General features: G+C 39.8%; 2 protein-coding genes across 2 annotated transcripts; one reads left to right on the top strand and one right to left on the bottom strand.

The window, feature by feature from the left end:
• Nucleotides 1-378: 378 nt before the first annotated feature.
• HSCB (HscB mitochondrial iron-sulfur cluster co-chaperone) lies at nt 379-2569 on the top strand (the record flags this gene model as incomplete). The annotated part of the gene is made up of 4 exons (XM_008948004.1): nt 379-468; nt 1004-1148; nt 1952-1999; nt 2414-2569. Coding segments are annotated over 4 exons (375 nt in total), but the record flags the coding sequence as incomplete, so codon positions are not given.
• Nucleotides 2570-3778: 1209 nt separating this feature from the next.
• On the bottom strand, nt 3779-13672 carry LOC103780346 (solute carrier family 2, facilitated glucose transporter member 11-like). The gene is made up of 12 exons (XM_008948015.1): nt 13655-13672; nt 11804-11902; nt 10073-10233; nt 9332-9456; nt 8953-9082; nt 8245-8393; nt 7904-8091; nt 7235-7345; nt 7022-7123; nt 5526-5601; nt 4908-5035; nt 3779-4000 (listed from the first exon to the last, which is right to left on the bottom strand). Exons 1-12 carry the CDS (start codon nt 13670-13672, stop codon nt 3779-3781), a joined length of 1509 nt encoding a protein of 502 aa, XP_008946263.1.
• Between the last annotated feature and the right edge of the window lie 113 nt (nt 13673-13785).

The raw sequence follows: 13785 nt of genomic DNA on the forward strand, positions 1-13785 counted from the left end.
CCCGCGGCCCAGCCGCCTTCGGCGCGGGACTGTGCCGAGCCGGGCGGTGGCGGTCCCGCGAAGCTGAGCGCCGGTTCCCTGCCCTTGTGGGACTAGAGGGACTCTCCGGCCTTTGCGTCCTGTTGCTCAGAAGAAACTTCTGCTCCCAGATTTGCGGCAGAATGGCGACGAGGGGCTGCGGTGGCTCTCGGGATCTGAGTTGCCTGAGATGGCCCTGTAGGGGTCTGGGTCCCCCTCTCCTGGCTTTTCCTATCTGTTAAAAATTCACCTTTAGTTTTACACGTGTTGTGGAAATCCTGTCTCTCTGTATGTAACAAAGTATAATGTGCTCTGCCGCTTGTTATTAACTTGTTACTGGTTTTTATCGTCCATTTGCAGAAAGAGCAGTCCTACTCCGAGCAGCACTCCTCCTTGATTAACAAGGCCTACCAAACCCTCCTGAACCCCCTGAGCCGTGGCCTCTATCTGGTAAGGTGTCCGTTATGTGTTCTATCCATACTTCTGTAGCTGATCGTAGGTGCCCGATGCTGCTGGTGGCAGCGTAATGGATCAGACCTTCAACTCCATCACTGACGTGCTGGTTGGTGTTCTGAAGAAGAAGAGGATTACCAGGGCTTGATAAGAGACTGAAAACAGGCTTGTCTGAAAAATAATCAGCTTTTCCACTGTTTTAACATTATACTGATTATTGCCATCTCATTTGCTGCTCATTTTACACTCATTTGTTTCCTGACTCACACATTTGTGTTTGGCTGTGGCTGTTTTTTTGAAGTTTCAGTCTGGCCCCTGTCAGCCTTTGCTGTTGTTATGTGCTTTTTAAGGTATACCTATGGTGTTACTTTCAAGACTGACTCAGTTTATGCACATTTTGTGGAATAAATGGGAAGTTTGTCAGCTTGGAATCTGAGTGGGCCCTACTAAAAGGACTTATTATTGCAGAAAATAATTCACAGTGAAATAGATGTAAGAATGTGTATTTCCAAATTCCCATTTTCTTCATTAGCTGGAGCTGAATGGAGTGGAGCCAGCACAAGAGACAGACTGTGATGAAGATTTGATGTTTCTCACAGAAATCATGGAAATAAATGAGAAACTGGCAGAGCCTAAAAACGAGGCTATCCTTGAAGAAATTGAAACTTTAATTAAAGGTAGGTTATGATTTGAGGGTTTGTACAGAACTAATTTACTGTATTTTCTGTAATATGAGTCTTTCTAAAGATTTTACAGTGTTTCAGTATCTCTTAACTTGCAGTAGTCTTAAATTGACCCACTGCAAGAGTTCACACCCAAAAATTCTCGTTACTAGTCTATGCCACCTAAACACCAAATCTGGCTTGAGAAAAATCAAATGGTACCTCTTCTGCTGGCAAAATCAGTGAGATATATATTGACTATAAAAAAATGAACTTACTCAACCTTCAGCAGATCAGGGCAAGTAGACTGTTCTAAAAGAGAGAACCACTCAAAACAGGTTCATAAAATCCTTGACTGACCACATTGCATAATTTCATTCCTGCAGATGTATTTCTTTTACTTTCAACTTAGCAGTGATTATTATCCTTATACAAGCATCTTTCTTGTTTATATTGTTGGTGATACTCAAAACATTGAGTTTATTGGTATATTTCTCTGCAATAAAAGCAATTATAATAAGTAGAATAGAAGAGAATTAACTGTAGCAGGGTAAACCAGTACACCAAAAGTAAGTGTGATTTCTGGAAAGTTAGTCACCATTGATTTACATTGGAATTGCTGACTGTAAACCTGTTTAAATGAAGAAATATAGCTGTTTGAAATGGTGATTTAATAAAAAATTGACAGCAATACTACAAAAAGCTCTCTTAGCTTCCAAAAGACTATGAGATTGTTTCCCTCCACAGACAGAATGCAGTGGTATTAAATATACCAATAAGTATGTAACAAAACATGAATGAAATTATTTGTTTTACAGTTAAACAAGAAGAACTGATTGAAGAGGTGACTGCAGCTTTTGAAAGAGGTAGCTATTTCTATTCAGTATTTAGCTGCCACACATACCAGTTACAAATGCTTTAAAAATAACACATTCTCTTATTGGCATGTACTTCACGAACTTGGAGAACAGAAATCCTCCATATAAAAAGAGTTCTTTTGTTTGGTACTTAGAATAAATACTTCTAAGCTGACCTTTCTGCTGGTCCAGGAAATTCAGGACCTCACTTTAAATTTAAAAAAAAAATAAAATTACAAAAGTTCCAGTTAATTCCAGTTTGCATCAAAATGATAACTTCAAATGGGAATGCAGATGCTGAGAAATTGTTTCTCGGAATACTGGGTACTGAAATGGGTGCTGTGATTGAAATATTGAGATTCATTTTGAAAATTAAAGTTCAGCCCTCCCTTTGTAAACTAGTAATTTTTTATTTCATTTCAGATGATCTTCAAGAAGCTAAGAAGCTTCTAGCCAAAATGAAATACTTTGCAAACTTAGAGGATAAACTAAAGAACAAGAAGATCCCTTCATGATACTGCCTCCTTTACCATTAAGAGTTAATGTTATTTTCAATTAAACAGCTGATTTAGTTACCAAGATCAGAAAAGAGGTGTTTACTTCCTATGTTTTCATTAAAAGCCTTAATTCTGAGAGAAGGAAGATAAACATAAAATAAATCCAGTGCTTGCTGTAGCATTTACTAAGTAACAGATGGTATCAGGAAATGCTCATAACCAGGACAAGCTGTAATGTGTGAGGTAGGACTACCAACTGTCCTAGCAGTGACAGGTGTGGAAAGGAGTGTCAGAGAGGCACACAAACACAGCAGTTAATGAAGATTCCTTACTTTGTGACTGCTAAAATACAAACAATTTATTTTAAGTTGAGAAAAGAGTCCTGGATGAAATGTTGGTGATTAAGCAGAAAGGTCATTCAATATGTCCTTTCAGCTTGCTGACATCTCCTTGTGTGTGTTCTGTCAGACCATCCCAAAAAAATCTTTGAAGGTGAAAAGTATTGAATTCCTGTCCTGCCCTCTGTGCTCATCAGTGCTTTTTGTGATGCTGATCTCAGTCTGCTGGGAATTTACCTTCAAAACTAGGAGAAGTTTTACCCTGCTGCACAGTTTAAAAAGTTAAGATGCTAGGATAGGGGAAAAAAAAATAAAGCCAAAATCAAACACCAAAAACTCTTTATTAGTACCCTTCTAGGAAACAAGTCTTTCTAATAAACTCTATTACAAGTAACACTAATTCAGATAGGTGCTGTACTGTCTTTGCACAGTTACAGTAGTAGGACTAGATGAGGAATGTCCTTGTATCTTTCGAAGAAGGTATTTAAGTGAAAACCAGCAACTAAATACCCCGTTTTATATATAAACTAGAATATTTCAAATACTGGTTTCTCAGTAGGTCTATTCTTGTTTGGGTTTTAACACCTCAGACTATTTTATTCAGTAAAACACTAACATCTCCTTGATTACCCAAATCTGAAGAAGGCTTAGAAACCAAAGACCTACATCTACCAAATTATCTAAAGAAATCTTCTGGGGGAGCAATTTGCTGAGCACCCTCTCCTTGCATTGCCACATCCCTACAACATCAAGTTGTACCTAAACATCAAGTCTCCTATGTATAGTGTAAGAGTTTGTTAATACTGTTGCAGCACTACATATTTTAACAGCATTTCAGAAGATTAACTTGCCTTTAACTAAACTTCCTCCAAATATACAGAAGGATTTAATAAGCTGCTTGTTCCTGGTATTACACTTGATTTAGAAGACGTTGTCCATTGTTCTCATTGACCTTACAGTACAGAATGTTTTTTAAATTCATCATGGAGTTGTCTTCTTTCATAAAGTTCCGTTTCCTTTTTTTTGGCGTTTCTTCCAAAATTAAGCTTGTGAAATTCCTTTCTGATTTCCAGAAAAGATTTGTTTTTTGTCTCGGGAATCACGAGGAAGATGAAAGCAGCAACTGAGGAGCACTCCAGTAAGAACACCAGAAAACAATACTGCTTCAGTCCCTTCTGAAAAGACATTTTATTTGATCACAGTATATTTCAAATCTAACGGTATGCTTTGGAAACTAAAAGTGTTTTGTTTGCATTCACACCTAGCACTGCCACTCAGGTATCTTTAATAAGATGTTCAACCTACCCCCATGTAACTTTTTTAATTATTTTTTTTTAGATAAAAGACTACTGAGCCCTATGCAATACACTTGATAGTCTTATTTAAGAAAAAAACAGCTCAAACATTTAAAACGCACACTAAACAATTCACCACGTAACGACATGTTACATCTGCTACTTCCCTGTCCCATACTTTAAGCTTGTAGGCCCTACCTTTTCCAAGTGTATTTTTCAATGGTATAAATTAAAAAAACCTCAACTATCTTGAGAAGTGGAGTTAAACCAAGAAGAACAAACTGTCAAATCCAGACACCTTTTTGTATGCAGTTCCTGTGTGTTCTGTTCTCAAGAGTAAGTGCTGATGCCAAAAACACAAAGCTAGAAAGGAAAGCTTGTATTGTTTTTCTAATCATCGCCCTAATCACAGAACCCTTAGCAAGCTCTCAGAGAAGGTGGGAACCACTGGCCCCAGGTTTACTTGCCATAAAAGCACAAGGCACTATTAAGAAATGTGTTACCTGAATCTCAATATATGATTCATTTTTTCTAGTTTTGATAACCTTCTCTTCTTTAAAATTTGAACATGAAAATTATGTCCATGCATTCCTTTTAATTTTCATTTATCATCTTATTTTTTGTGGATATCTAAAAACTATTTCAAAAGGGACTGAATCTAGCTACACTCGATTGAGGGGTAGTATGCATCCTGTTTAAGTGTTACTGTAGAAGAAAAAGTAATTTGTTGGAAGCTGAGAGAAGATGATATGGGAAGCAATTAGGAAAACGTGTTATGCATACTTACCACTATGAAGGGAAAGAGCATTCCAATTGTGAAGAAACTAATCCAACTAATAGTCCCTCCTATCATGTAAGCAGCAGGACGTGAAGACTGTATAAATAACTCAGCTGTCAGGGTATTTGTTATGCCACCTATGGGAACAAGTTTCAGAAATGGAGTAGGTTATGATGCTAAACGCCCATTTGCAGTATTTCCAGTGCCAGAAAAATAGTCAAAAACTACTCTTGGCTATGCTACTAGCTGATCTGAAAAAAAAAAAAAAAGAAAAAAACCATTAACAGCCCATTTTTGAACCTACTGCCCATACAGTAGGTGTCCTAGGAAGCAGCACTGTTCCAGCAGCACTGCTTGGGCAGCAGCAGCCCCTGTCACAGCATCGCAGGCTGCGTCTCGCTGCTCGGCTGAAGGCCAGACCCGAAACGCGCTCGCGCCCCGCTGAGGGTGAGCCCCAGCTTCAGGCAATGGGAGACAAACCTGTGCTGCTGGGACAGGCTGCACCTGCACTCTCGAGCCAGAGCGTCAGCAGCCTGACAGTAAATACTGCCCAGATCACACAGTAAGCTGCCAGCACTGCCCAGCCCCAGACACACACCACCCCTGTAAAACATGGCTGTGCAATACCTGGTCCCAGCCCAAAGCTCAGGATGAAGGCAAATATAGAAGCCATGCTCACATAAGGCACCCATGAGTACAGTTCCTGGAAGAGAAGAGGATGAGAAGGTTTAGTTCAGATTCAGACAATCCAGTACTAAAGTTTGCCTAAACTGTTAAATTTCCTTTTGCTATTTTATTGCAAGACCAACAGTCATTTGTGACCATTTAGAGCAAATTTATTTAACAGTACTGCTTCAGAGGAATTAAAAATTGTTTAATTATTTTTACTAAATGGAGTCTAGTACTTCTGTCAAGATTTGTAATTAGTCCTCTGAGGTTAAAAGTTTACACCAATACTGCAGATAAGAATTATGTGTTGTTACTAGCTTAACGTTTTGTCAGTGTTAGTTTGGGCACTTCACACTGATCCCGTCAGTCAGCTGTCATTAAGCACCACCAAAGCATCAACAGACTTCTCATCGCATGATGTATACAGAAATTCCAACAGTGCAGTAAAAGAACATTAAGATTACTGTACAGGTATGACACAAAGTGCATTAGAAAGACCAGACCTAAGCTTGTAATGCCCTTATTCAAAAGCAAACCAAGATATTTACAAAAGTTACAAATAATAAACAAATAAATACAGATTTAGGCCTCCACGTGACATCTGGCTCATTCCACTTTCCACTCGAGGTCGCAGCTTACTTTACTCCAGCCACACAGAAACTACTGCCAGTGCCTCTCGCGTGGCCCTGCCGGTCTGTGTGGCCCCTGACCCTGCTGTGTCTCTCTCAGGCACGTGAGCCACCCATCTGCAGCCAGCTCTGAACACTGACGGTGTGTATAGGGCTAGAGTTGCATCTCTTCAACCCCATCTTTGTCAGGTAAGGATTTATCACGCAGCCAGATGCTGAATAAATCTAGTTGCTCACTGTTGGAGCTACACCTGCATCATCTTGCTTGGATTGCCCAAAGGCAATGATAAATATTTAGTATAGTATGGTCTGCAGATGTAGAGATAGATTTCCTCCAAAAATTAATTTCAGGTTTGTGGGGCTGCCTTATCTGAGCTGATACAGTATACACAACAATTAATGGTGCCTCTCTACTACAGCAAAACTCCAGATGATTCTGGATCAGAATGTTGTCCTTCCCTTGTAAATGGAAGGTACTGTGAACGTATCTAGTGAGTTCCCAATAGTTTTTGTGAATTTCCATGTAATGGAATTAGGTGTCGGTTACTTTAAAAGCTAGAATAAATGCTGTTTTGTCATCACTTAGTTTGGTCAGCATTAAATGCAGCTGCAGCTTTAAGACAAATACATGATCAGATGTTAGCTGAGAGCATTTTCTTATTTTAGGGAAATATGGATGTAGAATCGATCAAATCTTTCAACCACTGTAATTTTTTAGCTGTTGTTTAATCCTATCCAGCTCTTATCTTCCAGTTTCCTTTGAGTGTCACAGATTTTCATGCATGATAGTTGTACCATGTAATATAAATGAGTCCTCCCCTATACCTGGTAAGTCAGAGAGAATGTTAAAACAATGCTCCAAAGGGTCATAAGGAGATAACCCCCAATGATGAGATATCTTCTTCCCACGTAGTCTATCAGTAAACCCTGTGGACAAGACATAATTTTCTGTTACTATATTGATGTCATATTCTAATGTTGTTCTTCGAGAAGAATCATTACTCTTTATTCTATGAGACAGAATAAATAGTTACTCACACAGGTGAGGGCTGTGAGGCATTCACAAGCTCCAGTGCCGAGTGTCACATATGGGATTTTTTCTGCTGAGATCCCAGCTTGTTCAAAAATGTAAGTTGCATAGAAATAAATCTACAACAGGAAAAAAAAAAAAAAAGAAAAGTGGGCATTCTTGGAAGTTAAATCATTATCTGGGAAGAAAGCCAAGTTCATACTAAACACACAGCTCAATGTATTTTACATTGTGAGTTACCAGTTTGACAATAATCTATTAAATTCATGTCTAGGTAAATATATTGCTATCATAAATGCAAACACAATTAAACTTACTGAATATAATACTTCACATTCTTAAACCTGACACAATGAGATAAGATCATCCACCTTTATTTACTGTTTCAGAAGAATGTAAACACAAGTATTGATTCATTCTTTAACAAAATTTACATGCCAAAAACATAGGACAAAAAAAAAAAATTAAAAAAAAAAAACCAAACAAACAAAAAAAAAAAAACCAAAAAAACCCCAAACAAACCAGAAACAAACAGAAACAGAAAAAATACAAAGATACTCCTTCCTACAGCCCAATTCTCTGAGCTTCTTTATGTGGATGCTTTCTGTAAATAAAAGGTTGAAACACAGATGAAAATTAAACAATTATTCAAGCTGTTAGTACATACAAAATCTTACAGCATTTATCCCGCTGAGCTGTTGGCCCATAGTCATCACAATCACAGTGATGAGCTGCCACCTCACACCACGGTCAGTGAATAGCTGCCAGGGCTTCCTGGGTTTTTCTCCATCTAAGGCAGAACACTCCCGCTGTATGTCTTCCATCTCCCTTCGATAGTCTGAAGAACCATGAAATCGTTTCAAAGCTAAAAAAAAAAAATAAATAAAAGAGGAAAATTAATTCTCTTGTGTTTACCTGTTGGCCACACTTCTGGAACATCATCTCTTTCTATAACAACTTGGCTTTCCCTAGGATATGAAAACTTCTTGCTTTAGGAAGCTGGGAAGAAAGTAATTACCTTTGGCACAGCTCAGCTCATCACCTCTGTCAATAAGAAGGTATCTGGGACTTTCAGGAAACCATGGCAGGAATAAAAGTTGGGCAAATGCTGGGAAACAACTGCTGGATAGCAACAGAGGCCAATATGTTTCTCCACCTAATAATTCCCTGGGAGAGGTGTGAAAAAAAGAAGGAAAAAAACCCCACATAATTAGCTACTGATGACTATTCAGAAGACATATGACAGCAAGATGTTTTCCCTTCCAGAGAAGTTCCCTTGTCACCAGTTACCCATGTCTTGTAAACCTCAGTAGAAAGAGGTTGGGAAAATATTTTCTGGCCGCTCTGAAATTGTATTTCACTCAGGAAGAGATAGCAATGCTACTTTACTGCTGGCTTATTGCTGTGCTGGTCCAAAGCATTTTCAGGTTCACCAAAGCAGTTCAACTAGCAACTTGGCATAAAGGTGGCTGTTGTACTGATGCTGTTCTGGCTGACCCATCCAAGCTGAGACTACTTCCCTAAAAAAAAACCTACACAGATGGTTTGCAGTTGTAGGAATAAGGTGACAAATGCCAAGGTTTTCTTCTTATAGGTAGACCTTCTGTGTGACACTGATTCACCAGTGCTGCAGTGGCCACAGCGAGCGTTCTGCAGGGAGCAGTGGGGAGCTGGCATTCTTCACCTGGGAGTGATGCAAGGTGGCAAAAAAAAAAGCATTTCTAACCTCAAGCCAACTACTTGTCCTGCCAGAATCCCCCCAGTCAGAAAGATGGAAGTCCCCATGGCCATGCCACCTCTAAGATGCTTTGGGGCAACCTCCCCGATATACAGAGGCTGCACACAGATCCCAATACCTGCAAGGAAATAAAAAAACGTTTTGCTATTAACAGACTTTGCTTTAAAAAGCGTTACTGAACCAAAACACATAGCAAATCAGATAATTTCCTATTAATTTAGCTGCCTTCAGATTACAAGTTAGACTACAGAACATTTTTGTTATCGTATCTACAAAGGCACATGCAAACACAAAACATACTTAAAGAATCAGCAGTAATTTATCATCCATCACAGCTTATTAAAAATAGGAATAGGAAATCATTCACCTGAATTTATGCCAATCAAAAACCTTCCAGCAATCAGTAACTCAAACAATCCTGTAGGAAAACTGATCCCCATTAAAACAGAGGCCAGTATTGCTATAATATTATTCATCAAAAGAGCTCCTTTCCTAAAGAGGAGAGAAAGAAAACCCCAACAACCAAACATTAAAGAAATCTCCAATAATGTGTTTTTTAAAAAGTTTTCCTTTTTGGGCAATATGGAAAAACAATGGGCTTTATACTGAAGAAACACACTACTCACTAGAAATCCAGGTATCTGACACAACTGTTTACTCTTAATTTTAAAAAGCCTTCACAAGCCAACACTGCGTAAATACGACAGAAGTGCCTGGCAAGGCAGGAGTGGGGGTTTGTTCATTTATGCCCTAGCTCTGGCAAATGCACAGGAAACATTACAGATAATGCAGTAGGTCCTCACTGGCACGAAGGCAGATGTGTACAGGGGACCTGTGCTTCCTACCATACAGGACATGAATACTTCTCATTAGATTGCAACAAAGGCAATAGAAATACGAGATTGGAAGGCTATCATTCAGGGCTCATCTTTTAACATCACATTGGAACAAACACTAAATTCTACCAGAAAACTCTGCTTTGAAGTGAAGATTTCATATTCAAATCAGGCACATTTTTGCCCACTCTTTTTCAATTTATTTGCTTTCTGTTCCAGTGAGAAAGCAGGAGAAGAAAACCTGCTGCTCTGTTCCTGCTGCTGTAACTCACCTGCCCAGCCGAATGGCCATGCTGCCGCCAATGAGGGCTCCACACAGGCCTCCAAGGGAGAAAACAGAAGCAATGACAGACCAAAGAAAAGTCAGCAAATCTGGATTTAGCTCCTTGTGATAACGACTAGTCCAGGTTTCATTTAAGAACCTGTGTATATGCTGCAGTAGAAAAGAATGATGAATGCACAGCATTATGTGTAGCCCTACAGCACAGCACTAAAAATAACTTCCACCTCAATCCTGAAAACCAGTTCTGGGCACAAACAAAAGATACTATCTTAGCTGTACTATACTAAAACCACCAATGACTAGCAGAATCTTCCTTTACCACAATACCATTTCCTAACCCCCACACATCTCAGAGACTGCTGAGCAGCTCTGTGCTCATAGCCTACCTCAGGAGAGGCTGTGTTCCACACAACCTTTCCATATACTGCCACGGAAGAGCTCTGAGGTCCTTCTGAATGAAGTGGGTACAGGGCAGATGGGTAGGTCCTACTTTTTTTTAGGAACACCTCAGAACACAGAGGTCTCACACAACTTAAAAAAATTTACTGTCAGGAGACTCATTCTGACATGATTTACTATCTTCCTGCTTTAGTGTAATGCAAAAATTCATACTAAAATACCTTTCTGCAGCTCTAATACTCCACCTTTCTGACAGTATTCATGTGTCAGTCAGAGCTTTTAAACCGTTCCATGTGCTTGGTTTTCTAAAATTTGTCATTAGAAACTCTTGAACTGACATGTATCTGTAATCAGAGGCCCCTGCTCCTTGCCAGCAAAGACTTAACAGAAGAATAAACTTGGACTCGCCCTCTGTTGCCAGCATATTACAGATTCTTTCACGAACAGCTTATTTTAACCTTTCTAAAAAGCACACAAAGTTGTAGCCAATTCAGTCTTCACAGTTTCACAATGCATCAGCTGATAGCAGAAAATTACACCCATCAATTTCACAAGACCCTTTGCTGAGATACTCCAGTCATCCACAAAATATGCAGAATCCTCAAAGCTGTGGCAATGGAGGCAAAAGTAACAAGTAGATGAAAATACTTGCAAGATATTCAGACACTATAGATGCAACTTTTTGACTCTCTGAGAAGATCTTTCTCAGCAAGTTGCCTTGTGATGGACAACTATCCTTTCTCCCTGTTACCCAGTGATAGGACGTGTGGGAATGGTTCAAAGCTGCATCAGGGGAACTTTAAACTTGACAGTCAAACCCAGGAAAAGGGTTCCTAGAGAGGCAGTCGAGGCCCCATGCCTGACAGGGTTTACAAGGCATTTTGACAATGCCCTTAATAACATGCTTTAGTTTTTGGTTAGCCCTGCAGCGGTCAGACAGTTGGACCAGATGATCCCTGTAGGTCCCTTCCCACTGAAAATGTTCTGTCCTATTCTATTCTATTCTATTCTAAATGTTCTGGGCTATTTTAGTAAAAAAACTAACTGGAATATGTTATTTATGCATTCAGCTAATCCTTAAAAAAATACTTTAACATAGGTATTTATGTGGTCTGTTTGGCACTTTTTCTGACACAGAATACCTCTGACGGGAGGCACTCACAGAAAAATTCACATGAGGCCATTCTGGAAGTCACCTGAGAGGAACCCTGCTCTGCTCCGCACCGCGAGCCCCGCAGAAGCGTGTTTGGCCTCCTGGGCATCTAGACAGGACACTTCCATTACTGTAAAACAACTCTATGAACCAGAGGTGATATGTTACCTGGGTGGGTGCATTGATAATGGAAACATTATACCCGTACTGAAAGGTCCCTCCAATTCCAACAGCACAAACAGCCAAAAACAAGGTCCAGCTGGGGAGCTAGAGAACAGAAGAGAGTAACAGGCATGAAAAGAGACTGGGCCTTGAACTCCTGTAGGTATGATAACTAATGAGAAAATCATGATGAACTATATCATGTATTTAGTTTTGAACAGTGAAAGTATTTGTTCAGAAAACAACACAAACTCTCAAACACCTGCAGCACTGCATTTGGCCGTGATCACCCACTTCTTCTGGAGATGCACCAATCACAAGCACTCAGATGAAGCGCAGGCAACACAACCATTGCACTGCTGACTCTGGTTTTTACTGAACACAACAGTACTAAAAATAATACCCAGTTCAAATGCTTAGCAACCCTTTCATTAAAATTAGGTCCTAATTTCATCTCACAGTATCACTTTGACTTCAGCTAGACACAACGATGTCTCCTATACTAAAGGCACTTCTGTGATCAGATTTCCTCTTCCTTTATAAAGACTGTACTTTTTTTTTTTTTAATATGCTTGTGCTCCCTGAATTTCTCAAAGTAAGGTATGTAGACTTTGTTCTTCATTATTCTCATTCTTGGCTCAGTTTCCAGAAATGCTGAGTTATTCCAGGTGCTATACTGTATTCTGAAAGAGCTGTGTCTTTCCTGAAGGTAATTCACCAAAACCTCCTTCTTTCAGGACTGAAATTCAAAAGTTGTTGAAATTTATCTTATTATTAAAGCAAAGTCCAATTAATATTTCCTTACAGTTTCCCAAGAACACAAGTGTTTCTCTGGATGACAACCAAAGCAATAAATTAAGACAAATAAGGGCTGCAGTGAGTTGGGTAGTACAGATAAAACTAGAAGTGGCAAACATAGGCACTGCACACTTAGATCTTTCTATTAACCAAATATTGCCAACATATTTTGTGTGTCTCATTGGTACAACCTGGAAGCTAGAAGAGACAGAAAACAAACAAATAAAACCCCCCAGAATCACTAGCATACATCATATAACTCTCATTTTGTTATGACAGTTACGTTTTTCTGCCTGCCCAAATTAGTCTGCTCATTACACCAATGTGTCACATTGGAGTCTGGGCTCTGGTTTCTTAGAGTACAGACAAGAGCCTTATCTGTTCTGCAAGCTACTTAACTCCTGACAGTTTATAAGCACTTTCACCTCATTTCAGAAACATGCCATAAAAAAAAATTCCATTTACGTTCAGTGTAAAACATAAGAATCAGGAAATGTGCTTTTTTAGCTTCCATTTCATAGGACAGCTACGTGCCTACGGAAAACACAGAACTTTACAAGCCTGATCATCTAATGCATTTTTATTTAGAAGTAAACATGGGACAATCAAGAGAATTTCACAATTGCCCATCATCATTAAAGCTACAAACTCTCTGCAGGATCCATCCTCAGAGGCCAAGGCAGTTCTCCTTACCTTGATGCGCGTGCTAGACCCTCTCAGCAGGGGCTGGTACTCCATTCTTAGTACGGGCTGAATTTGATTTCCTTTGCAAAATTTAGTAAACTACACTACAGGAATAAAAGGTGTCAAAGAAACGAAGTTATTATTGGATTGAAATACAAATTTGCCTTCCATCTCTACCCACTGGGCTTCTTCTCAGTGGTTTATGGCTTTTATGGCAGGAATGTCCAGCTTTCACAAAGCCTCACAGCAGCCGCTTTCCCCCGTTTAATACCACAGCACATGTACCGTCTTCGTTGAAGCCGGAGCAGAAAACAAACCCGTCGGTCACCCGCTGGCTGCAGCTTTCACTCCTAAAGAAAGCGATGGGGGGATTACCTTGTGCTCCGGTGCCATGCCTCCCGACGGCTCCCGACGGCAGCGCTCGCTCGCTGGCCGCTTCCCCGCGGCACGGCGCGGAGCGGGGGGAGAGCCGCATGAGCTGCTCACCTGACTGGGATTTGGCTGCC

Source organism: Merops nubicus, unplaced genomic scaffold (assembly GCF_000691845.1).
Source record: "Merops nubicus isolate BGI_N331 unplaced genomic scaffold, ASM69184v1 scaffold43250, whole genome shotgun sequence".
NCBI classification, from domain to species: Eukaryota; Metazoa; Chordata; class Aves; order Coraciiformes; family Meropidae; genus Merops; species Merops nubicus.